The 27577-nt window shown below is 41.7% G+C and overlaps 1 protein-coding gene across 1 annotated transcript; it reads left to right on the forward strand.

The window, feature by feature from the left end:
• The first annotated feature begins 3787 nt into the window (after nt 1-3787).
• Nucleotides 3788-27577, forward strand: LOC125300816 (5-hydroxytryptamine receptor 3A-like). Its single transcript, XM_048252947.1, has 7 exons — nt 3788-3919; nt 24427-24533; nt 25359-25528; nt 25990-26153; nt 26282-26492; nt 26890-27072; nt 27261-27577. Exons 1-7 carry the CDS (start codon nt 3788-3790, stop codon nt 27575-27577), a joined length of 1284 nt encoding a protein of 427 aa, XP_048108904.1.

Genomic DNA, 27577 nt, shown 5'->3' on the forward strand with positions numbered 1-27577 from the left:
GGACAGCCGAGTGGCCAGGCGTAGAATATTTCATTGTGATCTTTTGGATTTTGGTATTTCTTGACAAGAACTCAACGATTGCAAAAGACATAATGGAATTTCTATTTTGTGGCACACAGCTGTCACTCCATGTGACTATCTCAGTTCCCTCAGGATGGTCTTGAACAACTCTTTCAAGGATTTTGACTATGGCACTTGCCATGTCATTCCCTCCTCTACCCGACATTGCCTCCACACAGCACAATACCCTTTCTTAGTCAGTGAGCTATGGGCAGTCATATTATATAGATTCATCTTCCTTTTATAAAAGAATGAACTAACCTCAGCTCGTGGACATGAGATGACATTTTCCAAATCAAAACAGACCGTAAGGTGGGGTTTATCATCTCTATCTCTTTGGCGCTCTTGGCGCCATGTTTATACACATGTTTATTGTGTGCATCCTCTTGGTGCTGGTTTAACAAGCCCTGTTTTTGTGCTGCTTCATGTGCCTCACATTCATCACACCTGTCTGATTTGGGGACATGAAAACCAAGATTAAACTCTGTGTTAAATATAAATCTATAGTATGACAGTTTCACTGGTGTTTCATGTACAGCACATTTTATTTTATAGAGATCATACATCTTGGCCACATTTAGAGTTGGCTCTGTCAGACACCAAACAGGACGAGGACCACAAAAGCGTCACGTTCAAAAGTTTATTTAAGGGTTGGGGGTTAAGGGGGTTTCAGGGGTTCCAAGAGTCTGCGTGTGTGTGTTCCCCCAGTAGCCGAACAGCGATGGCAGGAGCTGGATGATCCGGGAAGTCCTGGGGGAAACACACACACAACAGCAATTGAAACGAAGCAGCAGTACAGTCAAGGACTAGGCGGTATTCGTAGAAGAGGGACGGAAGGCAGGTCAAGATTACCGGGGCTGGAGAACACAGAAGTAGTCGAGCGGGTCCGGGATCACAGGCAAAGAGTCAGAGGCGTTTTCCAAAACAGGCAGGTAACTGGTGCTGGTTGCAGTGCAGCTGGTAGGTAAACGAGGGTGAGGCAGAGCAGAGCAGGAACAGGTGGAGGTCATCAGACTTCAATCAGCGCGTGTTACCAGGCAGAGAGAGAGCTCATGACAGGCTCCAGATATCGCTTTTGGGTGCCGCCACGACAGTAGTGTGACTCGATGACAGGGAAAGACCTAATGTGCTCCAGCACCTTCTCTTTTTTGTCCTGTTTTTTAGGATGCTTTCCCCGTGCATCTGACTTTGGCATGCCAGCCTGGCTTCTCTTTTGGTGTACATTATACACTGTTTTCTGACTTATTGAAACAGCACCTAGATCAAATGGCTTGCATACTCTTTCTGACTTATTGAAACAGCACCTAGATCAAATGGCTTGCATACTCTTTCTGACTTATTGAAACAGCACCTAGATCAAATGGCTTGCATACTCTTTCTGACTTATTGAAACAGCACCTAGATCAAATGGCTTTGCATACTCTTTCTGACTTATTGAAACAGCACCTAGATCAAATGGCTTGCATACTCTTTCTGACTTATTGAAACAGTACCTAGATCAAATGGCTTGCATACTCTGACTCTGTCTCTCGCCTATATGATGAAAATATCTGAATGAGTGTGTACGGCGTGAGTCTCCGCCACTACCACGTTCTCTCTCTTTGACATGGCACTCAGTTGTCATCATAATGTAGTCATATTTCCTGTCCTGATTCAGCCTGTAGTACCCTTCAAAACACCTCTCCCTCTCACCATTAGTGACTTTCCTGGCACAGTTAAATTTACAGGACATGGTGCAATCCTTAAATGTTTTTATTTTTTTGGCACTATCTCTTTAGACGTGTTCACATGTTCTTTACCCTCTTGATAAAGCCTCTTTCTGCATACTGACTTCCATGATGATGGAGTGCAGACCCTTTTCCGACTCTTCCCTGGTCTCTGCTGTATCCCTACTGCTGGTGTCTCTATTATCGGCCTGGGTGTCTCTGCTGCCCTGTCACTGGGGCTGGCCCTGGGTGTCTCTGCTGCCCTGGCCCTGGGTGTCTCTGCTACTGTCCCTCTCGCTGCTGCTCTGGGAGTCTCTGCCTCTCCTGGCATGGCTGCAAAAAGTAATACAGCTGAGCATCACAATAGCATTTACAGGAAAGTAACTAATGGTGAGACATACATTTTGCAGAATACTATCATCTATACCAGGACAATCTGCATGGCTTAACTGGTACTGGACCCACTGAGGCACTGTCCAGGACTACTACCATCATTTTCCTTACAAAGACTGAACAGGATAAGTCAAATAGGCCTATTGATTAAGTACTTCTTAGTGTACACACTGCCAGTGGCATGTTTGCCTACATACAGTAGTAGTGTCTGAAAACATCTGTGCAACTCGAGCATCACTGCCCATCAAACCTGCAAATAGCCAAGAGAAGCTAAAGATTATTTATTATTACATGATCCAATATTATAATGTGTCAGTTTATTATTTTGTTTTATGACACTGATAACATAGTTTGGGTATTTTACAAAAAAAGGCACGGTAAATACAACAGAAATTCCACCCATCTATAGAAGTACCCACCACTAGATCCTGTCCTCTTTGCCGCTCCCACTCCCTTTGGAGGACTTCCACCACTATCATCATTTCTGTAACAAAAAACAATTTAATTATCATCCTGATATAAATGGGGCAACTTTTATCAATATCCAATAATCTAGCAATCTTAAAAAGCTAGTTAACTTGCATTTATGGAAGGGGAGTAAGTTAGAAATTGGCATTATGTTAGGCTGCAGTCATTAAGACACCAATAATCTAGCTAGTTTAAAAAGCTAGCAGCTAGCTAGCTTGCATTTATGGAAGGGGAGTAAAGTTAGAAATTGCCGTTATGTTAGCTAAGCTGCAGTTGCCCATCTACAAGGATACAAGGATGTTTATTTGTCACATACAGAGATTTACAGGTGCAAAACTGTAAGCGAGCTGTTGGTGAGCTATCAAGCTAATGCTAACGTTGGCTAGCAAGCTAATGTTCGCTAATGCTAATGTTCGCTAATGCTAAGCTAGCTAGCTACCTACCTTGGCAAACAAGCTGGTTTACATTAGCTAGCTAAGTATTTGTAAATTAAGTATTATATACCAGCTCTATGTGCTTCAACTTACCGATCTCTTCTATTGGTGTCTGTACATTTAATTTTGGTCGCCATCGCCGGCTTCAGATGTCCAGGGCAGGCTAATGTCCAGCCCTTAGCTCTGTGTCCAGGCTACAGAGCTAAGAGGTGAGATTTGATTGGTCCGTCTGTGTTCATTCAGAGTTTTGATTGGATATTGAATCTACTGGAGATAGAACCCTATAATCCCAACTCGGTTTATGTTTTGTGAGATGGAACCTTTTTATTTTATTAATAACTGACTCAAAAAATATTTTTTATACAAAAATAACATCACACAGGCATTAATAACCACCTAATGGATCAGATTATGTCAAAAACTCAATTTCGACCAAAAGTGGAGATAGAACCTTATAATTCTAAGCTCTCGAGCTGGCGCCAATCTTCACGCAGATCTTTAACCAGTCCCTGGAGCTGTGTGAAGTGCCCTCCTGCTTCAAATGCTCCACCATCATCCCAGTCCCCAAAAAATCCTCCATCGCAGGATTAAATGACCACAGGCCCGTCGCCCTGACGTCTGTGGTCATGAAATTCTTTGAAAGACCTGAAAGACATATCAGGACCCCTGCTGGACCCCCTGCAGTTTGCCTACAGGGCAAACAGGTCGGCGAATGATGCCGTCAATATGGGACTGCAATACATCCTGCTCCACCTCGACTCCTCAGGGACGTACGCCAGGATCCTGTTTATGGACTTCAGCTCGGCATTCAACACCATCATCCCTGAAGTCCTTCATCAGAAGCTCACCCAGTTCTCAGTAGAGTTCTCAACGGGTCGGGTCGGCCCGACAAACCCGACGGGACCCGCAGGTTCGGGCCGAAAATATAAGCAAATGACTCGGGTCGGGTCGGACCTCGGGCTTACTCTTTTCCGTTCAGTGAAAAAAAAAACATGTATTAATCATCGCTGCTGTTCACCGTAAAGAAAGTCTGGTTGCTGCGTGCAACGTGCATCATGGAGAGGGACGGGGGCAGACCTGACACCGCTGTGTGCAGCCTTTAGCCTGGAGAAGAAGATGGAGTTGTGTGCACGCCTTTAGCCTGGAGAAGAAGATGGAGTTGTGTGCACGCCTTTAGCCTGGAGAAGAAGATGGAGTTGTGTGCAGCCTTTAGCCTGGAGAAGAAGATGGAGTTGTGTGCACGCCTTTAGCCTGGAGAAGAAGATGGAGTTGTGTGCAGCCTTTAGCCTGGAGAAGAAGATGGAGTTGTTGAAAAGTAAACTTGCTGCAGGTGAATTCACCGTCGCTACTACAGGAGTGGGGAAATCAGAGGTCTGGAAAGTGTTTGGAGTGGTGCTGGATTCTGATGGAAATTCTACAGGTTATGTGCAATGCTCAAAATGCAAGGTGCTGATGAAATATGTGACCCTGCAAGGCTTAAACCAGTCGCTTTGGTAAAATTTACAAAATTAAGTTATTGTGCTCACATGAACGGCCATAAACTAAGCTTTCCAACGACATGTAGCCTATATCGAGGGTGTTGCAAAAAGCATCGCTAAGATAACCGCGTCCAAAGTTGGCATGGTTCTTCCGTCACCATAGCCTACGCCAGAAGAGGAGAAAATCATAGTTTTAAGTAAATTGTTACGCTAATGTATTGAATCTTCACCTAAATAAAGTCAGGGGTTAACAGTCAAAACGTATATTTTACGTCGGGCCGCGGGCCGGGTTCGGGCAGATAATTCATGTTGATGTGTCGGGTTACATCAGGTCCGGGCTTTAAAAGCCACGGGCCGGGTCGGGTTGTAATTTTCAGGCCCGTTGAGAACTCTAGTTCTCAGTGCCTGCCACCACCTGTCAGTGGATCATCAGCTTCCTGATAGACAGGCAGCAGCATGTCAGGGGAACACGTCATCCAAAACCCGGTCCATCAGCACTGGCGCCCCCAGGGGTGTGTCCTCTCCCCACAGCTCTTCTCCCTCTGCTCTAATGCCTGCACCTCAACAAACCCGTCTGTTAAAAAGTTTGCAGATGACACCAGCGTCATTGGTTTGATCCAGGATGGTGATGAGTCTGCTTATATATACTATTCATCCTGCACATTACACTATATTTACTACTCTGATAATGTTACTGTTTTTTATATTTCTATGACAGTATTTTTATATCTCTTCTGACCTTTCTGTTTTTATTCCTTATATGTTTTATTCCTTATATGTTAAGTGAGTGTTGTACTTTTTGAGAGCAAAGATTAACCGGAATCAAATTCCTTGTTTGTGTATGCAAACTTGGCCAATAAAGCTGATTCTCATAATCTATTTAGGATTGTTTTCAATATCTTGCACTGAGGCCCAGTATATTTTGCATTTAGTACAAATCAGTATACATTCAGTATAAAGTTAGTATGAATAGTGTAATTTGACTTGCTTGCTGAGTGATTAGTCTGAATTATTTGTACTTGTAAATTGCATTGGGACTATGCCACATGGTGAGTCTGCCCTTTTAAATCAAACTGCTTGATTAATTGGCTCTATAATCAAAGTTCACCAACCACTTGATTTGGGTTGCAGCTTCTTTGAGAGATTCAATGGGACTATTCAAAACAGACATGTTGCATGGTGATTCTGCCCTCAAAATAAAATAAAAATGATTGGTTAATTGATTAATTGTTTACATAACCAAAGTTCCCCAACCACTGCATTTGTATTTAGCACTACATGTTACATTCATAGATGTTAAGAAAGTAAATGGGACTATGCAAAACAGAAGTGTGTTTTATGCAGTGTCAAACAAGGCTGACACAAGCACAAGCAACAACCAAACCACATTGTTTCAGGAGAGATAAATACACTCAACACACACGACAGTCAAGCAGAACTAGAGCTGAAATGAAACGAGCGGAATTAGAGTTTCTAAAACCACGCTAAGGGTAAGCGAATATAATCTGTATATCAGAATATTAGTGCATGAGTGAATATGAATCCTCTGAATTTATACACATAATGTCAAAAGAAGTCTTGGAACACCAAAGACTAGATCAATGAAAGTTAATTGACATAAATGAATATGAGAGGTGTAGTGGTGGAAGCTTGGCCAAAGGACTCCGTCTGCTACTTATGCACAGTAAGGAACTGCACCATTACATTTAATTATAGATCTTAAATCTAAAAACAATGTTTCTGTAGCTACTGAAAGAATAATGAATAAGTAAAGGAAAAACAATGAAATTCACTATATAAAATAATACTGTTTAAGAGAACTACTACGTTGTAAGTTGACTGGGCTGTACACTGAAAAACCCTCCAGATGTGGCTGAGATTTAATAGGGATCTTATACCACTGATTTGTATTGGAGATCTATAGAAGGGATCTTATACCACTGATTTGTATTGGAGATCAAATAGAAGGGATCTTATACCACAGATTTGTATTGGAGATCTATAGAAGGGATCTTATACCTGCTGAAAAAACCAGCCTGACCAGCTAAAGGTGGTTTGCTGGTTGACAAGCTTGTTGACCAGCTTGTTTGACCACCCTATGATGGTTGACCAGCTAGACCAGCAAATCTCTTGCGAAAACATACCTTCAGCTGGTTTCCCCAGCTTATGATTTGAGCTGGTTTTGCTTGTCGTACCACCTCAAGCTGGTCATTTTAGCTGGTGTTGCTGGTCTACACTGCTGGTTTAACTGGTCGTGCCAGCTTTTGTTGGTCAAACCAGCATGACCATCTTACACCAACAATGTCAAGCTTGGCAGGCTGGTCACCAGCATGACCAACTTCCTCAGATGGTCACACCAGCATATCCAGCTGGTGGTCCAACCAGCTACACCAGCAAAGACCAGCAAGAGCTGGAAGAAAACCAGCAAAGACCAGCTAAAACCAGCTACCAGCATAAGCTGGTTTCTAGCTGTTTTTTTCAGCAGGGATACCACTGATTTGTATTGGAGATCAAATAGAAAAGATCTTATACCACTGATTTGTATTGGAGATCAAATAGAAGGGATCTTATAGCACTATTGGAGATTGTGCTGTATAGTGTTTGTATTATAACCTCACTAGGTATCTTGTCACAGGTGGTGGCCTAATGAGACTACGTTTACACGAAGCAGGGTATTTTCCTAAACAAATATCTGGCCATCTACGTTTGCAAATAAAACTGCATTTACACGAGACCGTTTTTTTTTTTAAATGTGTTTACACGAGCCCGTGTACATACATGCTGTCATGAGCACGCCAAACCACAGTGGCAGTCTAACGATAAGCTCAAGTTCACATTAACCAATCAGAACCCTGAAAAGTTGCACGTGAGAACATGTAAATGTAAACATTGGTCGCGACATTTGGTGTACTTCTATGCGATACTGTGACGTTGGCTGCCCAAAACTCCGTTTACCACAGTTTACAACCAAACGCATAAACAAAGTTTTCCAAAAAAATCACTTTGGCCAGAGTTTTTTTGGATAACCGTTTTACGGGGCGAATTCTCCGTTTGCGTCTAAATGAAAGGCTCAAACGTAGGGAAATGTCTTCGTTTATAAAAATACACATGCTCGTGTAAACGGGGTCTGAGTCTGTCCCTTCTAGATGCTTTCAGAGAGCGCCTGTTTAACTGAGTGCCCTCCACTCTGTATAAGACCTGGACAGCCCAACTCACGTTGGGATTTTGAGTGTGGTGAGTCAATCCTTACTGATCAAAATCAACTGTTCTTGGTCTTTAAAAATGAAATGCATGAAAATGAAAAGCTAAATGTTATATAATATATTGATATTCTATCTATAGGATGGAAATGCATAGCTAATAAAAGCTAGTATAGGATATGTGTTAGAGGTCAGAATACTAGCACACCTAGAGTTCATGAAGTCCATGAAGTATAAAAGATAGCAGATCAATGATTTAATCATTAGAAACCAATAAATAGACTAAGATCTTTGACGCCCGTTGGAGATCAGTGAGATGTCATTGAGTGTGCGTAGATGGCTGGAGAGGGCTGACCATCATAGCCTCAGTTTTATCTGCGTTAAGGAGCAGGACATTAGGAGCAGGACATAAGGAGCAGGAGCAGGACATTAGCACAGTTGACCATGATTTCACCTCTCTCAAGCAGCCTGCTATCTAAGGTAGTTTTATAATTTAATCAGATTTCATGGATGAGAATAGTTGTGTGTCATCAGCATAGAATTTAAATCAATGCCATGCTACAGATCGCATTGGTTGCAGCAGAAGAACAGATTGCAACCTTGAGCAGAAATTCTGGATTGCAGTGTAATATTGTCTTGTTTAAAAACATATTGTGAAGTGCGATGTAAGAAAAAATGTATTTTAGTTTTTGTATCTTATTTTAATAGAGCTGGCAAAATGAGTTTGTGACCTGGAATGGAGTCTGGGGTGGTAAAATATCTCTGCCTATAACACATCTTTTCATTTTTTTTATTTACCTTTATTTAAAGGAACACTCCAGCCATTTGCATTAGGCTTTGCATTGTTAGAAACCCAGTCATACTTTTGAATGGTCATGCAACACTCTCTCATTTCCCCGAGACGGGAGCAATCCGTATCCACCTCTTTACACTTCCTCCCACAATGATGTAAAAATCGTCATTTTGCGTCATTGTCGGAGGAAGTGTAAGAGGGGTGGATTTCTGTTGAGACTACAAGCGCTAGTTACCCCCCTTTTAACCCCGCCCATAGGGGGTTGGACCTAATGCGCTAACAGACCTATCACAGATCAGTTCCAATGCTTTTGAATTCACTGGCAGAGAGCTGCAGAGACCTGCAGAAAACATGGCCGAAGGTACCGAATACGCAGACGGATGCAATGTGGAGGACTGGGATTTTGAAGAAGGTATGGTAGAAACGGATGTTCCTGGCTATCTTTATGAGCCACAATATACACAAGCAGCTGAGGGCTATGGAGGAACAGGAGGCGGCTGAAGCTGCTGCCACAACAGCCGAGGCAGACGACCTGCCTGCTGCAAATCTAGCCTACAACACGCAGACAGCTTTATGCGCAGGGGAGAGAGCGCGCGCGCGCACTGTGCTTTATGATTGTTGCCTTCTGATGGTATCTTGCTAATTCACTGAACTGCATTAGGTGACACAAATGGTATTGTCTTTATCTTATAACTCCTTGTCTGAGCGACTACCAGGCCTATGGTTTTTAAAAGTCAGATGTTCCCTGACAAAGACATTCGAAAATTAAGAATGTTTATTGACTTGAAAAATACACTAATTTTGCAAACTCCCTTCATTCAACCCTTGAAGACATCGCGATCTGGTGCGCTATGTAGATCGTTTCTCGTACCATTTAATTTCTCAGAATTTAGGTCTACTAGGCCTACAATAACGTCATCACCAAATACATCTTTTATTTTTAGTTGATCAACCACAAAGTGTAGGCCTACTGTGCACAGTGCACTGACGACTGTAGCAGCCCAACGTAACCAGTTGTTGTTGATGAGAGGCAACCCCTTGTTTCAGATAGCCTGGACAACATGTTACCTGGGTGTTGCCTACATTATTAATTAATGGTAGCCTACAATAGTTAATTGATTTGCGTAACATATTAGTTGGCTCAAAGAGTAGGGAATCAAGGTGGAGAGAGTCACGCGTGTGTTGCTTTTGCGGGATCGAATCCAGTTTAATGCTAGTTTTCAAAACATACATTTTTTACATGTCTTTTGTCCGAGTGGCTGTAATGTAGCCGAGCGCTCATGGCGTATGAAAAGCGACTTCAAACCGCCTAAAACAACTTGTTTGTGAATGTCTGACAACTGCTGCAGTGCATGCACGCGCAAGGAAACCAGTAGGTGGAGAAACCAGAAGGCACACAACACCGGAACGATTTTAAGGCTATTTCGCATAGGCTACTCAATGGTGCTATTTCACACGCATTACAGCGACCCCCACTCACCGGGGTTAGTGGAAGGTGTTAATAGACGAGGCTGTCAAAATTGCTCAAAAATGACGTTCGAATATCCCCTCTAAAATAAACACATGTATTCGAATATATTGGAATATCTAGGCTATATTATTGGCGCATTATGTCAGTGATGCGCATCATGTCATCTGTTTATAACTTTTTGTATGGTTATTGCTTGACAGGGGGGATCCCAAGCAGCTTTCAGCCATAAGGCATTTCCTAATTCACCTGACACTGATATTCAAAATGTTGAAACTATTTCGGCATAGCCTATAAGCAGTTTAATTAAATGTAATGTTAGTTGTAAACAAACGGGCTACTTGGTGAGGCTTGGCCTCACAGATGCGCTCGTGCCTTAAATGGCAATACAAATCTTCACGATAGGCCTATTAACTGACTGCCCGATTCACGTTGGCTGGGGGGCAGGGGGGGCCATCAGACATTTGTTCCCAAGAGTCTATGAATTGTTAACCCGGCCCTGCCCCCAACGAACGCAACTTTCCACCTCTGAGATAGCTGAAAAGAAGTCTAGAGGACTCCTAACTCACTAGACCTACTTACTGTAGGCTGCATAAAAAACCACAAGCCTGCATTCGAGGCAGGCCTTCTGTTGAAGAATTTTATATAAATCCTGCGCTAACAGTAATCCTCCTACCCCCGCTACCACAGCTGTGGATAGTGTGGCATGCTCACGCTTTATGTCTCCTTCTTGCAAACTAGGCCTATAGCCCAACCATTTACGTCTTCAAAAAATAACAACTTGCCAGATATGCCTTCATAAATTTGGGCTTCATTCAGCATTTTGTTCTTCCACTGGAAATGACTCTTCTACATTTGCTGCCTGCTGCATCCTTTCTGTTTGTATTGTTTGACGTCTTGAGTTAATGCATTAAACATTGTTTGCTGGTAACCAGCTACAAATAGCCTACAGATTCTTGCGTGCGTTCTCTCCAAAATGTGCCTGTTCTATAGGCTATCCAAGTGCATAATTCTGCGGCATAAAGCAGATGTATTTGTGTATTGTACAGAAAAATAAAATAACCTGTCAAGCAGTCAACTGACTACATTGCAGTCAATAAGTAGTGCAAATTATGAAACCAAAACGTGGGTCATAGTTGTCTAAGCCTCTGCTGTGAGGCCAAACCCATGAACAAAGACGCATTGATATCTGCAATAGTTTTTTTTTTTTTTAAACAAGCTCACAGCCGAACAAGTCATACTGAAGGGAGAGGCAACTGGCATGTGATCTCCCCACGGGCCAATGGATGTACAAGTTTTCTCCTGTGCCTACGATATTTAATCCAGTGTTTTGTCAAGTTGCAAAATGCTATTCGTTTTAATGAATTTTTATGATAGTATGAAGTACTTTTTGTATAGGGTACTATCTTAATTGCTTTATACTCAATACTTGACCAATGGCTATTGCATCTGTCTATTGAAAGTGAGAATGTGGCATGTGATATACTGTGTAGGCTTCATAAAATAAAATAAACAGATTGCTAATGGCCTACAAGCTGATCTGGGGGGCGTTTCCCGTACAACTACGGAGGTTAGCCTTTTACTAACAGGATGCATCGTTCAACTAACCAACATGTAAGTTACGACTGTTTCCCAAAACTGTCGTACTTACATAGTACTGTAAGTTTGGACCATGATAGTTTCCAAACTTCAGTAGTCTGGACTAAGGTGGTTAATGACGTTTAGTAGCACGTGATCGGGCACCTGCACATACTTCTGAGGCGCATTGCGTTAAGGCCGGCAGATGACAGCCGCCGTTGCACAACAGTTACCAGTCCCCTGTCCAAGAGTTCGAATCTGGGTTAAGACGTCTTTTGTGCAGATCATATTATCAAAATCAGAATCAGCCTTCTTGGCTTGGTTTGCGTAAACTAACAAGGACCCCCCTCCATGAAAATCAAAGGCTACATATTCTCAGCTGACTCGTCAAAAAGTGCGCACCACCTTATTATTATCTGCAAGTGTGTGACTTTTACTTACGTGCACATGGCTGCAAATTGACTTTTAATTCATGTATTTTCTGCCTTGGGCATTTTAAAATATGGATGTATGGTGGTTAGAAGTGTAAATATCAATTAGAAACCTAAATATATTTATAATTATTAATTTGCAAACAAATAACTGGCGTCAGTGACGTCTTTGACATGAAGATCCCTGGAACTATGCTTCTAGCATTCTACCACAGGTCGAGAGGTGTAGTTGTAACTACACAACTTTACGATAGTGGTTGCGAACGTTTGTTGCTACTATGGTTTTGGGAAACACTAACGTAGTGGAACGATGCATTGGACTATGTAAGTTCCAAATATGAATGTAATTCTGCGGCATAAAGCAGATGTATTTGTTTATTGTACAGAAAAATAAAAATGACATGCCAAGCAGTCAATTGACTACATTGCAGTCAAGAAGTAGGGCAAATTAATTAACGAAACCAAAACGTGGGTCATAGTTGTCTAAGCCTCTATTGCGTAGCCTGTTAAAAACGTCGCCAGATAGTATTAAATCGGCAACAACATTGTTTTCTGCAGAAGCCTACCCAAGGCTACAGATTAATTCTGAACAGTTATTTCTCTACTGGCTCAATTATCACACCACTGTTTTGATTTGCGTAGTTGCGTTAACCCCAACACTGACAATAATGTAGACAGCAAATTTCGATTTCGATTTTCGTTACCACCGTGTAGTCAAGCCTTAAGCCATACCCAAGTAGCCTAAATCGAGGTAATGTTTAATTATGCATGATTTATTTTGTTATTGAATTGTGTAGGCTGGGATTACTCGGCAACAATTATGTTTAATGGTAGATACTGCTTTTTCAGAAGGGACCGCAGGCAGAGCGATGTACAGTGGTAGAGCGACGCACAGTGGCTGAAAGTGGTACTAAAGCTTCACGCAGCTTCACGCCGCGTAATGCGTGAATGAAGTGGTCATTTGAAAGCGATGCCCACTGTAAGACCATCGCTCACTTTGTGCTCAATGTTTTGTCCAGACAATTTCGTCTAACAGCCTACCGGCACTTTCTTGAGTGGGTCCTACAAGGAGAGAGATTGGGCAGAGGTCGTCATGTCGTGTTACCTGCTTGTGTCGTGCTGGCTATACGCCAGAAATACCCAGCTCCAGACGGCCAGTACTGCGGGCACCAAGAAGCGGAGGACGCTCGAGGAGCTATAGTTTCATTGTTTGTATATAGTCATTTAACAGTTGTATTGTTTGTATATTATAGTTATTTAATTAAATGCTTTAAATGTACGTTGTTGTAGTTCTTTCTTAGTAGTGTTGCTCCAAGTGTATTCGAGTTATTGAATGACCAACATTTCAAAACTGGAACTACCTAGCTACTGTTGCCTCAGATGACAAAGATAACAGAATGGTCATACCTATAATTTCTATCAGTTACCTCCTTCCAAGTTTATGATGCTAAACTTTGTTGAAGGCAGACAGGAGAGCACGAGTGACATTTTGTTTTTAATTCACAAAGAAAGAATTGTGTCATGAACATCAAAACTCAAACAAAATTATCCACACTATAAAAAAGAGGTATTGACCCTGTGATTGAGTATGTATAAGTAAGGTGCTCAATGGCAGTGCAAACAGGTAAGGTAGTGCAAGGATAAGGTCAAAAGACCATATAAGACAAAGACATATAAGACATGGTAATATTACAAAAAATTTGTGAGGAATGGGTTAATGTAGAGCTGACGTCTCAGAAGCGGCTCTTGAATGATGATGTTGCAGCAAAGGAGGTTGTGGTTAGGTGAGTGAGGCAGTTGAGTCCTTGAATGTTATGTTTGGGTTGCATCTGTTTTCTATGACCTTCTCAATTAGTGTCTGGATGAACTTGGTGGTGTGTGGCTTATAGATTTTCTTGACTATCCATTGCTTTGACTTTTTGCATGAAGACCTGCTTGACGCGTGGTTCTCCTATAAATGACAAGGATTATAATGATTACACAGATACCTGAATAAAGATTTGACTAGTAGATGTCTCCACAGGAATAGAATGAACTTTTCAGCAAAGTATGCATTTTGAGTTAGCTGTGAACATGCTACTTATGGTTATTATGACCGCCGCGCAGCGACGGTCATATAGGTTTAGTCGGATTTTTTTTCTCTCTTTTTCACACGGCAAATTTCCGTCAAGGATTCCCGGGACACTGAAAGGTACACGAAACTTGGTGGGCATGTAGCCCCACATGGATAGCATGGAACCATCGTCATCTGTAGCCCCCCTGCTGGCTGACATGGTCAAAACTGCACGAAATTGAAAGTGTAGGATCATTATGACACACTCCGAATGCATGCCAAGTTTCGTGAACTTTCGTTCATGGGGAGCCATACAATAAAATAATTTATGTGTACATTAGTGACCGTACACCAACAGAGTTTTCTGTGAATATCTTGAGAACCGTAGGGCCTAGGATAACCATTTTTTGCGTATGTTTGCCTCCAGGGGTCATGTTAACCAATTCCATATGCACACATGTGCATAAACAGATATTCACACACATACATTCACAGTAATCATACGCATGCATGCACATGCACACACACAGGCACATCCACAAGCACGCACGCATACACACACACACACACATAAACACATACACGCACAAATGCACACAATTCAACAATTTCTCAAAATTATGAACGGGCAAGATGGGGGTGGGGTTATATAAAATGTATTTTACATGTGAAATCTATGAACTAATCATGTTTTGGTATTTGTTGTCTAGCAGATACCAGTGATAATTGAGTGTGCATAATACAATTCAGTGAGACAGAATCATATATGCCTTTTACCTTTTGTTTTTAGCCAGCAGCCAGACCAGCAGATACCCTGACTTTGCTGAATTACTGAAGCTAAGCAGGAACAAAGGTAGCCTAGAAATCTAGACACACCCTAGCGGCGGCTAATTAATTTGCTCAGCCTGTACGTCTAGTATCAAACCATAGGGATTTCTATTGGCTAACACCGTGGATGTTATTCAATCACAGCGCTCTATTTTGTTAGAGAGTCTTAAGGCGGGCTTAACAGGATAATGACAGTCCTGCGACTGTGAACAACAAGGAAGGTGGCTATGGCGAACGAAGAGCGGTTGTTTGAATCGGCGTTGGCGTCAACTTTGGAGGAGTTGGACTTGTGCTTTTCTTTGAAAGTTGAGCAACACAATGCACTTCAGTCATTACTTTCGAGAAGAAGGATGTATTTTTCCGTTTTGCGACCCGGATACGGATATGGTCGTAAGCGCTGGCCTATTGCATGCCTAGGCAGTTTGAAAGACAATTCTCTGCCCGCCCCTTGGATTAAGCGAGGTGAATGGTACGATTCCAGACTATACATTTCAATGATATAGGATGGCCCGCCAGGCTAGAACAAAGGAGGAAATGAACACAATTTGCCAAGTGTGACTTATTTTTGTGGAAAAAATGTGCCGGACTGGTCGGCGGTCATATTTTGTACCGCTCTGCGGTACATCTAGTTTTAGTATTTAGAGTACATGAAAACACACCTGTTGCCGTGGTGGCTTGTTCTTGTGCCAAAATGTTCTCATTATGTTCCATGATGGCGAGGCAGGCCCTCTCCCTCATTCCCTCGTAGGAGAAGGCCTGGCATTTAGGGAGGTACTTCAGGAGAGCTGTGAAAGATCTCCAGTGGCCCTGTGTGAAAAGGAGAATATATAGTACTAATTAAACATGTTCAATAGGATATGTTCAAAACATGTGGGTATAAAGGGTGTCAGTTCTTACCAGTATGTTTGAAGAGGGTCATCTTCTGAAGGTCTTTCAAAAGCCTTTTTTCAAAGACGAGCGACGTCAGGTCCTGATATGCCACCGAGTCCTTCTTCAGCCACATCCTCTTCTTCTGCTCCTCAGCTGTTAGAGGAGCATGGTCACAGTGATGCCGCTTTCCATCCGTGTCAGTCCATCGATGTTCATTGACCACATGGTGTGGAATGCACTTCCACCTGTTTTGTAGTGCCTTTCATCCGTTTCACCAACTTCAAGGGTGCTGGCACTGGTATCAAGGCCAGGCGTACTTGGGCATGGTGACTATAAAACAAACGAGGTTTCTTTTCAAACTATAGTCCACTAATTTAAATCAGACAGTAGTCTTAGATATACTAGAGATAGGTGTAGTGGTGAAATAAGAGGTGGGTAGGCTAAACTGCAGTAAGGAAAAGCTCTACTGGATGTTTTTTTTTTTTTTTTTTTAAATACATAAGACATTCAGAATATATAATAATGGTGAAGATTACTGTTTACAAGTGGTATGGCTACTAGTAGTAGATAGTTCCCTGAGTGCATACAAAATAAACTTCAAAAGACAGAAAGTTTGTTGTACTGTATTCATAGAATCAATTCACGAATCAATAGATTTATCTGTTGCCAGTTGAGTTGGTTCAATTCATTTATTGTAGGCTAGTAGCCTAGGCAAATATGAAACGGAGATGTAACGTGGCTACCGGCGGGATTTTTAATTTGCATGTTTCATGCATTTTAGGGCAAACAATACCATGAGATTGATGTGTTCTATTTGAGGAACGTAATCAACTGCGGACGTGCACAGACAGCTCAGACACAGCGCATAGGCCTAGGTTAGGCTACTTTCACTTTCTAGAGTGCGCATTAATTACGTAAAAGATGCTTCATAGTACCAAAACAACGATCAAACATTATCAAATGTATCATGACGTGTTGTCACAAAGACTTACTCCAATTAGAAAATCGAAACCAAAATCATGTAAGTGTAAGTGTTCTCTCATTGACGCCTGTAAGGCTTATAAGGAAAATGCGATTTCAGTTTGTAAAATGTATATGTATCCCACCCCTCCCCAACTGAATTAGTCCCCCTATGTGAAGCACTGAAGGGGAGAATTCCCCCCATTTTGAAAAATGAGCTTTAAGCCCTGAATTAAACGTAGCTTCATGTGTTCCATTGAACATTATAACAAGTGGGTTCACAATGTGTGGGGCTGTGCTAAACCTGACCACAAGGCTACTTTTGCCAGAGTTCAAAGTAAAAATGTATTGAGACAAGGTAGCATCCCATCAGGGTTATCTCAGCATAGTATACTAGCCTATAATATACAAACCATAACTCATAAAAAACGCTTAATTAACTAAGTGCCTGCTGATCAGATAGGCTATGCCTATAGACCCCTTTTGAAAGACCCAAAGTGCCAGTCAGATATACCTTGAGTCTCACACTTTTAAAGTCTCAATGTGTCCATTCGTTTACACAGAATTCACTAGAAGTCATTATTTAAGGGGTTATTTTTCAAAAATTTCTGCCGGGGGAAGCAGTCTTCCACCACAATGAAGCAATGCCAGACCGAACTTCCCGACCTCAGTTGTGGAATGGCACCCAGGCTACAGCGTTACTGGACCGCAAGGAAAAATAACAAAAATGTTGCGGGACTATTGCAATTGCGTGGCCTCTCAGAAAAAATGGTAGCCTACAATTAAGCAATTAGGCTTTTCACTTAACATAAACATATTATTATTACAGGCTATTATACAGAGATCTTAAATTGATTTAAATTTCAATTTATTGTGCTTACAGAGCGCCAAAACATTACACATGTATCATGGCGCTTTACAGAATGTAGGCAATCAGAGAAAGAAGGGAAGCACTTTGTACTTTGGAGTGGGTAAGACTGTCTTTAGTGGCAGGCTAGCACATACCGTTGACTTGCGCTAGCCTAGCACCTGCGAACTCTGCAATTAGAAGGACTGGATGAAACGTGTTGAAAACGGTCTCCACTGATAAATATCACACTTGCTTACTTGGAAATGAGGTCCTATGTCCAAAATCCTGAACCACCCCTTTAATGTTTTTTTTTCAGGAATTTCCCCACTAACTTTAGCAGTTTTCCATCCACTATTGTAATTCCTCTGGCATTACATTCTAGTTTAATTTACTATTTAATATGATGATGTCTGTTAGGTGTGCATTTAAACATTAGGAACGCACTTCGAGTGTCGCTGTCTCATCACCCCGCGATAGGACCATCTTATTGCGCCCCTGATTCGATAACATGGTGAGATTCAGATTTTACCTTAATACATTGTTGTCCCTCTGCTACGTTCCACTGCTAGCAACCTGACGATTCAGGCTGAAGATCAGTACCCATACGCAGGAGAAAAGTTTTTCAACCTGTGCAATTTTCTTCCGCAGCACTATGCTTTGCACGTCTCATTCATGACTGTTATTTAACAATATCATTGAAAATGAATAACTTGCTGCTCCCACATTTAAACCGTCTATGTCATTATTTGACAATCAATGTGTTTTCAATGTTGTAGCCTATAGCTGGTACCCTGGTAGTTTGGCGCCCAGGGCAATTGCCCAGAATGCCCATGCTTTCCACCGGCCCTGAACGGACAGACAGACCCAACTGCAATACCATTTGCCCTCTACTGGGGGCTGAGGGTAATGCCAATTTGAATTTCCTCCAGAGAGGCCTGATGACATATGATGACATATGATTGAGTCTTTACATTTTACTAACACTCACTTTAACTTTAAAGCTATTCCTAATCTCAGTGCCATAGTCACAATTAAAGCTATTCCTAATCTCAGTGCCATAGTCACAAAAATAGGGAATGCATTGTAAGCTTTTTATCAATTTTATCAATTGCTTATTAACATTAATAGGTTATTACCTAACCTAGGTAATAACCTGATTGATAATGACTGACTGGCTCTTTTATTGTGTTACATGCTCCAAATGTAAAGCACTTTGAGCTGCATTCTGTGTATGAAAGGTGCTATACAAATAAAGCTTATTATTATTATTATTATAACCTAATACAACATAAAGGGTGACTTATAACTTGTTCTATATTCTTCTCAACCTATAGCAGTGAATTAAGTTCTTCTTTGTGATACAATATATAGAGGGTTGACAACAGCTGATCCCTTTTCTCACAGCAGATTTTTCTAAATGTCCTCATGAAATGGTCCTCAAAGATGCCAGTAGGATATTAAGGATAACGTTGGGGAAATTAAGAAGACATATTGCTGTCTAATCTGTTTTAGAGCCATCTTTTTATGTTGTCATATTATTTGATATTACGTTAAAATAATGATGGACCTACTGCTGAAGTCCCTGTCTGTATGCCAGTGGCAGTGCATAAATCAGAGGAGCGTTTACCAATCAAATTTGAAACACAATCAATCATTCAGTCTACCGGAATACCAGGATGAATGACCGTTCACTTTGTGTATGTTTGTACATTTTTCACCTAATCATGTTTTGAGGTTAATTTAGAGTAGAGTGAGGAACAAAATATTGTTTGAAATTTTTGATAAATCTACAACACATTTGGCTAAAATGAATCCCTGCATTGTTAAGGTAAAAGTTATAGCCAAGTCATGGTTTCTCTAGCTTTCACGTTTTTTTTAACTTTCACACTTTTAATCCACTTATTCAAAGTGAGCGTCATGAATTCAGGTCAACGTGGCATTAAAAAGAGTCTCTCTGATTTGTCTATGCAAAGATAGGATATCATGAGTACTTAAACCCAGACGGAGGACTTGCAGATAGAGCTGTATAGTGTTACTGTATCTAACACACTGAATAGTTTAATGGCTACATCTAATTTTCACAGAGAAGAGGTAAGATTTACCAATGTTAATGTTAAATCTGGTTGATGTTTTTCTTATTTACAGGGCACATTCACTTGTCTTCTGTAGGAACTTGAAATATGAATTCAGTCTTGCTTGAAGTTGCTGCACATTTGACAATTATGTATTACAGGCCAAAGGGCGATGGAGAAAAATCTATGTCACAGTTATGGTCTATGGCTTAGTATTACAGGGTAAGGCAGGACGCATGTGTGTGACCTCTTCATGATCTGCATGCTATCAAACTCTAAACTCAGCATCAGTAATCCATAGCGCATATCTGACTTTACAGCCCTGTTTCTGGAGCAGGGGGGGACAATAAACTGCTCTGAACCAACCATCAAGTCCCTCTTCGTTGCCTTTAAGGAAAACATATTCAACATGTCACCTGTGCGTCCCGTCAACAACCTGAACACCCCCACAAATGTCAGCATCTCCTTCCTTCTCTACGGCATTCTGGGAGTGGTGGGTCATAAACAGCATTCCCACACCATTTTGGTTGTTTTAAAAATGTCCTTTACATGTGACTTCACTGACTGACCTCCTCTTGACTGTAGGATGGTTAAGGCTTCCTTTGTTTAATATACCCCTATACTTGCTCCCTTTTAGCCAATACTGTGTATGACTTCCTCTGTTTAATATACCCTACACTTGGTCCCTTTTAGCCAGTACTGCGTAACTCTATGACTTCCTCTGTTTAATATACCCTACACTTGCTCTTTTTAGCCAATACTGTGTATGACTTCCTCTGTGTAACATACCCTACACTTGCTCCTTTTTAGCCAATACTGCGTAACTCTATGCTTGTTGGTATCTGTGTTTTAGGATGAAAAGGCACAGATTCTGAAGACTTTAATCTGGTTGACCTTGGTATGTAGCTTGTAGCAAAGTCAAATACAAAACACATTGCATCTCCATGACTGAATATCAATATAAGCAAACCAAATATGAACGACACATTCTGACAAAATAATTCTAGTTCCCTTCTATTTTTATGTGTCATTCCAGGACTTTATCAGATTGTTGCAGGATAGGGGTTTTACGTAAGCTACTTGTCGAGCGTCATTGTGGGTAACGTAGTGCAGAAGGAGTGTGTGACAACGTGAGGCTTAACGGTAAACAGATGCAGCACTAGAGGCAGTATAGTTGTCGGAGTTTATAGCCTACTTTTACTTTCTATGCCCACTGTTCTATATGTTGATATACGTTATTGATATATGAACTAAGGACAGTAAACACGAACGAGCCAATAAACACAAACAAGCTCAATGGAGAGAGAACTGTTGTGAAGGGTGTTTATCCTCGAGCGGCGAATTAGCTCTGGCCCTGGAGCGAGTGAGAAAGCTCTTCTGCATCACAAGAGGAACGGGCAGGAAAGGTAACAAGATGTAACAAATATAATTCAGGGATATTTTTTATAAAATATCAGTGTATTAAAATTAGCCTCTCACAGTCCTTTTCATACCAATGACGTGGGTCGAACTAGGGTTATTTGGCCAAGGTGTAACTAATTTTTTAGCAATTAAGACCAAAACTGTTGACAGTGGATACACCATGGTTATGGCAATTCAGACTGTGCCTGGTCACCACCCAGAATAATGTTTGATAGTGCATATGTATTTGTTTAAGCTTTGTGTATATGTATTCTGGACCCACTCAGTTTTGTCTTATTTTTTCATAATCTAATTATCAGCAACACAGACTATGCCGTTTATGCCTAAATCAGCCCATGCCCAACCCAAGACTATGCCGTTTATGGCTAAATCAGCCCGTGCCCAACCCAAATCAGCCTGTGCACAACCCAAGGTTAAGGGTTAAGAAGCAGTCAAATAACCTGGATTGACCAACCCGAGAGTCGATATGAAGTGCTGATTAAAATCACATGACGTTATTATGCCACTGGACATCCTCCATCACGATAGCTAATTGTAGCATTAATGTGCCTTACCAAAGCTAATGACAGCATTAACGTGCCTTACCAAAGCTAATGACAGCATATGACATCCCTGCTGAAATAAACAGCCTGACCAGTTAAAGGTGGTTTGCTGGTTGACCAGCTTGTTAACCAGCTTGTTTGACCACCCTATGATGCTTGACCTGCTAGACCAGCAAAACTCTTGCGAAAACATACCTTCAGCTGGTTTTCCCAGCTTATGATGGCAATTCAGCTGGTTTTGCTTGTCGTACCACCTCAAGCTGGCCATTTTAGCTGATGTTGCTGGTCTACACTGCTGGTTTAACTGGCCATGCCAGCTTATGTTGGTCATTCTAGCAAACCAGCATGACCAGCTTGACAGGCAGGTCACCAGCATGACCATCTTGCACCAGCTTTATCCCACAGGTCAGGCTGGTCACCAGCATGACCAGCTTCCTCAGATGGTCACGCCAGCATATCCAGCTGGTGGCCCAACCAGCTACGTCAGCAAAGACCAGCAAGAGCTGGAAGAAACCCAGCAAAGACCAGCTAAAACCAGCTACCAGCATAAGCTGGTTTCTAGCTGTTTTTTTTCAGCAGGGATGCCTTACCAAAGCTAATGACAGCATTAGGGTACATTCAGACTTAGCATCTTTTTCTGACAAAAGAAGTTATGCAGACCGCTTTTAGATAGATAGATACTTTATTGATCCCTAGGGGAAATTCAAGGTCACAGTAGCATACAGACATACACACACACATTCACTAACAGCAGAAAAAGTAATTAAAAGTATATAATATAAAAACAAAACTAAGCAATAAGGACTGTAGAAGATAAAGAATATACTAAAATACAAATTATACTAAATAAAACTTAATCTAAATCAATTCTAAAAAACAGTATCCACATAGTGGGTGATTAATCAATCAGGTTCGCTTGCAATGACTGAAGCAGGGACTGAGTCTGTGGTCCTGGTAAGGTGCTTTGTGAATGAGTGTCATGGTGATGGTGCAAATGAGTAAGTCAAACAGTGCAACAGTGCAAGAATAAAGTCTATATATCTATGTATAAATAACTATATTAAGAAAGGTTTAAGTGTGGTCACAGTTTGGCTGTGGCATGGAGGGAGGGGTTGTGCATATGTGCTAATAAAGCACGCAAACAGTCAAAGTCAAAGTCAAAGTCAAAGTCAGCTTTATTGTCAATTTCTTCACATGTTCCAGACATACAAAGAGATCTAAATTACGTTTCTCACTATCCCACGGTGAAGACAAGACATATTTTACCAATTTAAGTCCACAGACAAACATAACATTCAAGTAAACAAAAAAGTAAGTAAATAAGTAAATAAGAGGGCACATATAATAATGAAAAAATAAGAGCAGCAAAATTTGGTTGAAATTGTGCATAGACAGTCAATAAAATACTAGTGCAAAGTCAGGCCAATAAAAGGCTTGGGTAGTTCTGTTTGACCTAAGTAATAAAGAAAGTGGCATGGTGGTGCAAGTTATGTAAGAGCAGCAGAAGTGTTGTGTTTTCAGGACAACAACACCAAGTTGTAAAGTGTACAAGTGTGCAAGTGTTCAAGTGTGCAAGTGGAGTAGTGCAGGCGGCCATTGTGGGTTCAATGTCCAGGATGTTATGTAGCTGAGGGTGGAGGGGGGAGAGGAGGGAGAGAGTTCAGCATCCTTACAGCTTGGTGTATGAAGCTGTTGGTGAGTCTGGTAGTGCGGGAGCGCAGGCTTCTGTACCTCTTCCCAGTGAGGCAGAAGACAATGGTAAAGTGGCTAGTGGACAGACAGTTCAAGACATGGAGGTGGTGAAGAGGCAGACAGACTATGCAGAGAAGTCTATTTCTCCTCTTCCCTTAAGTGATGCATTGAACAGTTTAATGGCCCTGGGGATGAATGACTTCCTCAGTCTGTCTGTTGTGCAAGGCAGTGAGCGAAGTCTCCAGCTGATCAGGCTCTTCTGCTTAACAATAGTGCTGTGGAGTGGATGACACTCATTGTCCAAGATGTTGATCAGTTTGTTCAGGGTCCTTTTGTCAGATATTGAAGTGATGCACTCAAGTTCAGCTCCCACTACAGAGCCAGCCTTCCTTACCAGCCTGTCAAGTCGCCCCGCATCCTTCTTCTTTTTCAGTTTGGCAAAAAATCTGCCAGCGCTCTTGTTCCAAAAAAGCGGCCAGAAGCGTTTTTTTTGTGATAGGCAAAGTGACTAATGTTACGTGTGGATACAAAATATCACGGAAGAACAAAATGGGGTTGGCTATTGCTTTTGGTATGTTATGGTAAAGCTGTGAAATCATGTCAAACAATTCCCTATGCTCAGACACTAAAACGAGTCTCTCGACCGGTGTTCTGTCACCTTCTCCATTTTTTACTTGTTGTCATGGGAAACCACAGGTCTCGGTAATCTGCTTGTGATTGGTCGGCTGTAAAAAAGACAGCATGACGTATGGCGCTTTTCCGCTAGAAGTTGCGGTCGCATTTTAAAAGAAGCAGACGACTTTTTTGAAAACACGGTCTACTCCATAGGATTATAATGTAAAACGGACGCCGGCAGCTGTGAAAAAGACGCTTAGTCTGAACGTACCCTTAATGTGCCTTACGAAAGCTAATGACAGCATGTGACATGCCTTACCAAAGCTAATGACAGCATATGACATGCCTTACTAAAGCTAATGACAGCATATTACGTGCCTTACCAAAGCTAATGACAGCATATGATGTGCCTTACCACAGCTTATAACAGCATGTGACAAGCGTTACAATCTGCCTTGTAGTGGAGGTCCTATTGTACTGTGCGCTAAATGCTAAATTCTCCTGTTATGACAGGGATGGAAAATTGAATTTTTGAGTTGGGACCCAACACAGTGTGGAAGCTCATCCATTATCCTGCCCAGGAAGAAGTTCTGGGTCCCTGACATCATCATTGAGGAAATGTGAGTTCCTTTGCTGTTATTTATATAAATTGTGTAGATTCATATTGACTACCTAATTGAAGACTGGGTAATGAGAAATATAGCTTGGACTTCAAGATGTGAAATAAGGAAAATACAAACATAATATTTTTTTGCTCATGATAAGGGACCTCACCAAATGATAACTATTCCTTTCTATATTTCTGCAACATTTAACATATCCCTGCTGAAATAAACAGCTAGAAGCCAGCTTACGCTGGTAGCTGGTTTTAGCGGGTCTTCTTCCAGCCCTTGCTGGTCTAAACATAAAGGAGTAGTTTCCTGTACATGGATGTAGTCATGGACTAAAGTGTAGTCATGGATTAAGTGTCATGGATGGATTAAGTGTAGTCATGGACTAAAAGACAAACTCAATGGAGAAAGTGTAGTCATGGACTAAAGTGTAGTAAAGTGTAGTCATGGACTAAAAGACAAACTCAATGGAAATTTCCATTGAAAGTATTTAGAACAACTAAACTTATCCAAATCCATATACAAGAAATCAGCCCTGGACATATTAAGCACACATTAAGCATATATTAATCACACATTAAGCACATATTAAGCACACATTAAGCATATATTAATCACACATTAGGCACACATTAAGCATATATTAATCACACATTAAGCACATATTAAGCACACATTATACTCCAAAACTATCCTGAAATTGTATCTGCAGCACTGCACAATCCATTGATTACTAATGGTAAGCATCTATACCTCAATCTAAAGTACTGCCATAAGACAGCAACTTCATGATAACACAATACTACATGATAATCACTGACTTCTTCTGCTCAGTGTGGATGAGAACAACGCCCCGGAGACATACTATGTGACTGTGAGTCACACGGGGGAGGTGCAGGATGCTTTGCCAGTGGAAGTCATTAGTTCCTGTGATCTGGACATCTTCAAGTTCCCCTTCGACATACAGAACTGCTCCTACACCTTCAACTCCTGGATACACCATGGTGAGAGGACCAGTACTTTTAGCTATCGGCCTGGATACACCATGGTGAGAGGACCAGTACTTTTAGCTATCGGCCTGGAAACACCATGGTGAGAGAGGACCAGTACTTTTAGCTATCGGCCTGGATACACCATGGTGAGAGGACCAGTAATTTTAGCTATCGGCCTGACTCCTGGAAACACCATGGTGAGAGGACCAGTATTTTTAGCTATCGGCCTGACTCCTGGAACACCATGGCGAGAGGACCAGTATTTTTAGCTATCGGTCTATTCACTAGTGGGCCTTAAAGCACCTCTATTCACTAGTGGGCCTTATAGCACCTCTAGTGGGCCTTAAAGCACCTCTATTCACTAGTGGGCATGCTGCACATGGGTGGCATGAGTTTTAAGAGGGCTTGTGATGAATTAGTAAACTGCTCTTTTTAACTTTAGTGATGCTTTTTATTTGCTTGTGTGCTTGTAGTTGATGAGATTCAGCTATCATTTGGAAATCAGGTGGAAGAGATGTTCAACAGGTCCAAGATTGTCATGGCCACCCAGGGAGAGTGGGAATTCATAGACTTGAGGGCCTTAAAGCATGAACTAGTCAACTTTGAAGGGATGACGCGTGATCAGCTCAAATACTATGTGAGCTCACCCTACTTACTAAAATACTCACTGCACATTCATTCATCTTAAGTCTGATTAGATAACTGTTGTAATTATACATTGTACATTATACTAAAGCACAAGTTTGTTTGTTTGTTTGTTTATAGATTACACTCAGGCGGCAGCCAACCATGTACGTGGTGAACCTACTGATCCCAAGCTTCCTCTTGATCACACTGGACCTGTTCAGCTTCATCCTGCCCCCACAGAATGTCGACCGCTCTGCCTTCAAGATGACCCTCATTCTGGGTTACACCGTTTTCCTGCTCCTCATAAACGACCTGCTGCCCGTCACTGGAAACTCCATTCCACTCATCAGTAAGACCAACAGGGTCCACCAGTGTAATCAGTAATGAAACACCATTCCACTCACCAGTAAGACCAACAGGGTCCACCAGTGTAATCAGTAATGAAACACCATTCCACTCATCAGTAAGACCAACAGGGTCCACCAGTGCCTAGCCTATGGCACATGCTTTTTTAAAAACAGTTCTCTTTGGACTAGAGCAAAATTGCACCTGAAATGTAAACACAATTAAGAACATTTTTGTCCAGAATGGTCCTCTCATTGGAGGAGATTCCATAACTGTCCTTTGTTTCGCTGTCCTAATCTTGGACTCCTCCCCTCTCCAGATGTGTTTTTCTCCTTATGTCTCTCCAGATGTGTTTTTCTCCTTGTGTCTCTCCAGATGTGTTTTTCTCCTTGTGTCTCCAGATGTGTTTTTCTCCTTGTGTCTCGCGCTGATGGTGGGCAGTTTGCTGGAGACCATCCTAATCACTAACATGCTATGTGGCTCCATCCGTGACCTCCCAATGTCCAACTGGATAAGAGTGCTTTTCCTCAAATACCTCGCACGACTAGTCTGCATGGGAAAGAGCAAACGCGTTGAAAATCAGAGTACGTTGATTTACGTATGGAGGTGTTACGAAATGTTTATTATAATTATTATTATTACTATTATTTCTGGGGTGTGGGGTTTATGAAGTATTACTGTAATGTTTCATAAGCTTTACCAACTGTGATATTTCATAGCTTCACGCATTTGTATATCTGTAATGTTTCATAAGCGTCACCAACTGTGTCAGCAGCAGGCCGCGGTGGGAACCCTTTTGTGCCTTATGAGGGGGAGAAACAGCAGGGGACAGGAGAGTCTAAAGAGCCCCAGACTACAGACGCCAGCCTGCTGGAGCTAAAGCGCCTGAGAGACGACCTACGAGCCATTCAAAGACAGCTGGAGAAATCTGACACAACAAACCGAACCGAAGAGGACTGGATCTGTATTGGGCTGGTCATAGACCGCCTCTTATTTTGGGTGTACATCATCTTCCTCCTCCTCAGCATCATTGCTTTAGTGGTTATATGGATTACATGGTACTCTGGCTACCATGAAGAAGATCACTAA

This window comes from Alosa alosa, chromosome 9 (genome assembly GCF_017589495.1).
Source record: "Alosa alosa isolate M-15738 ecotype Scorff River chromosome 9, AALO_Geno_1.1, whole genome shotgun sequence".
Taxonomy (NCBI): domain Eukaryota; kingdom Metazoa; phylum Chordata; class Actinopteri; order Clupeiformes; family Clupeidae; genus Alosa; species Alosa alosa.

What these genes read in the sequence shown, in the direction of transcription:
- LOC125300816 (XM_048252947.1), top strand. Translation starts at nt 3,788, where the DNA reads ATGGGACTGCAATACATCCTGCTCCACCTCGACTCCTCAGGGACGTAC. An exon ending in AGAAGCTCACCCAGTTCTCA is followed by an intron (nt 3,920 to 24,426) that starts GTAGAGTTCTCA and finishes CTGTTATGACAG; the next exon opens with GGATGGAAAATTGAATTTTT. An exon ending in GTGATCAGCTCAAATACTAT is followed by an intron (nt 26,154 to 26,281) that starts GTGAGCTCACCC and finishes GTTTGTTTATAG; the next exon opens with ATTACACTCAGGCGGCAGCC.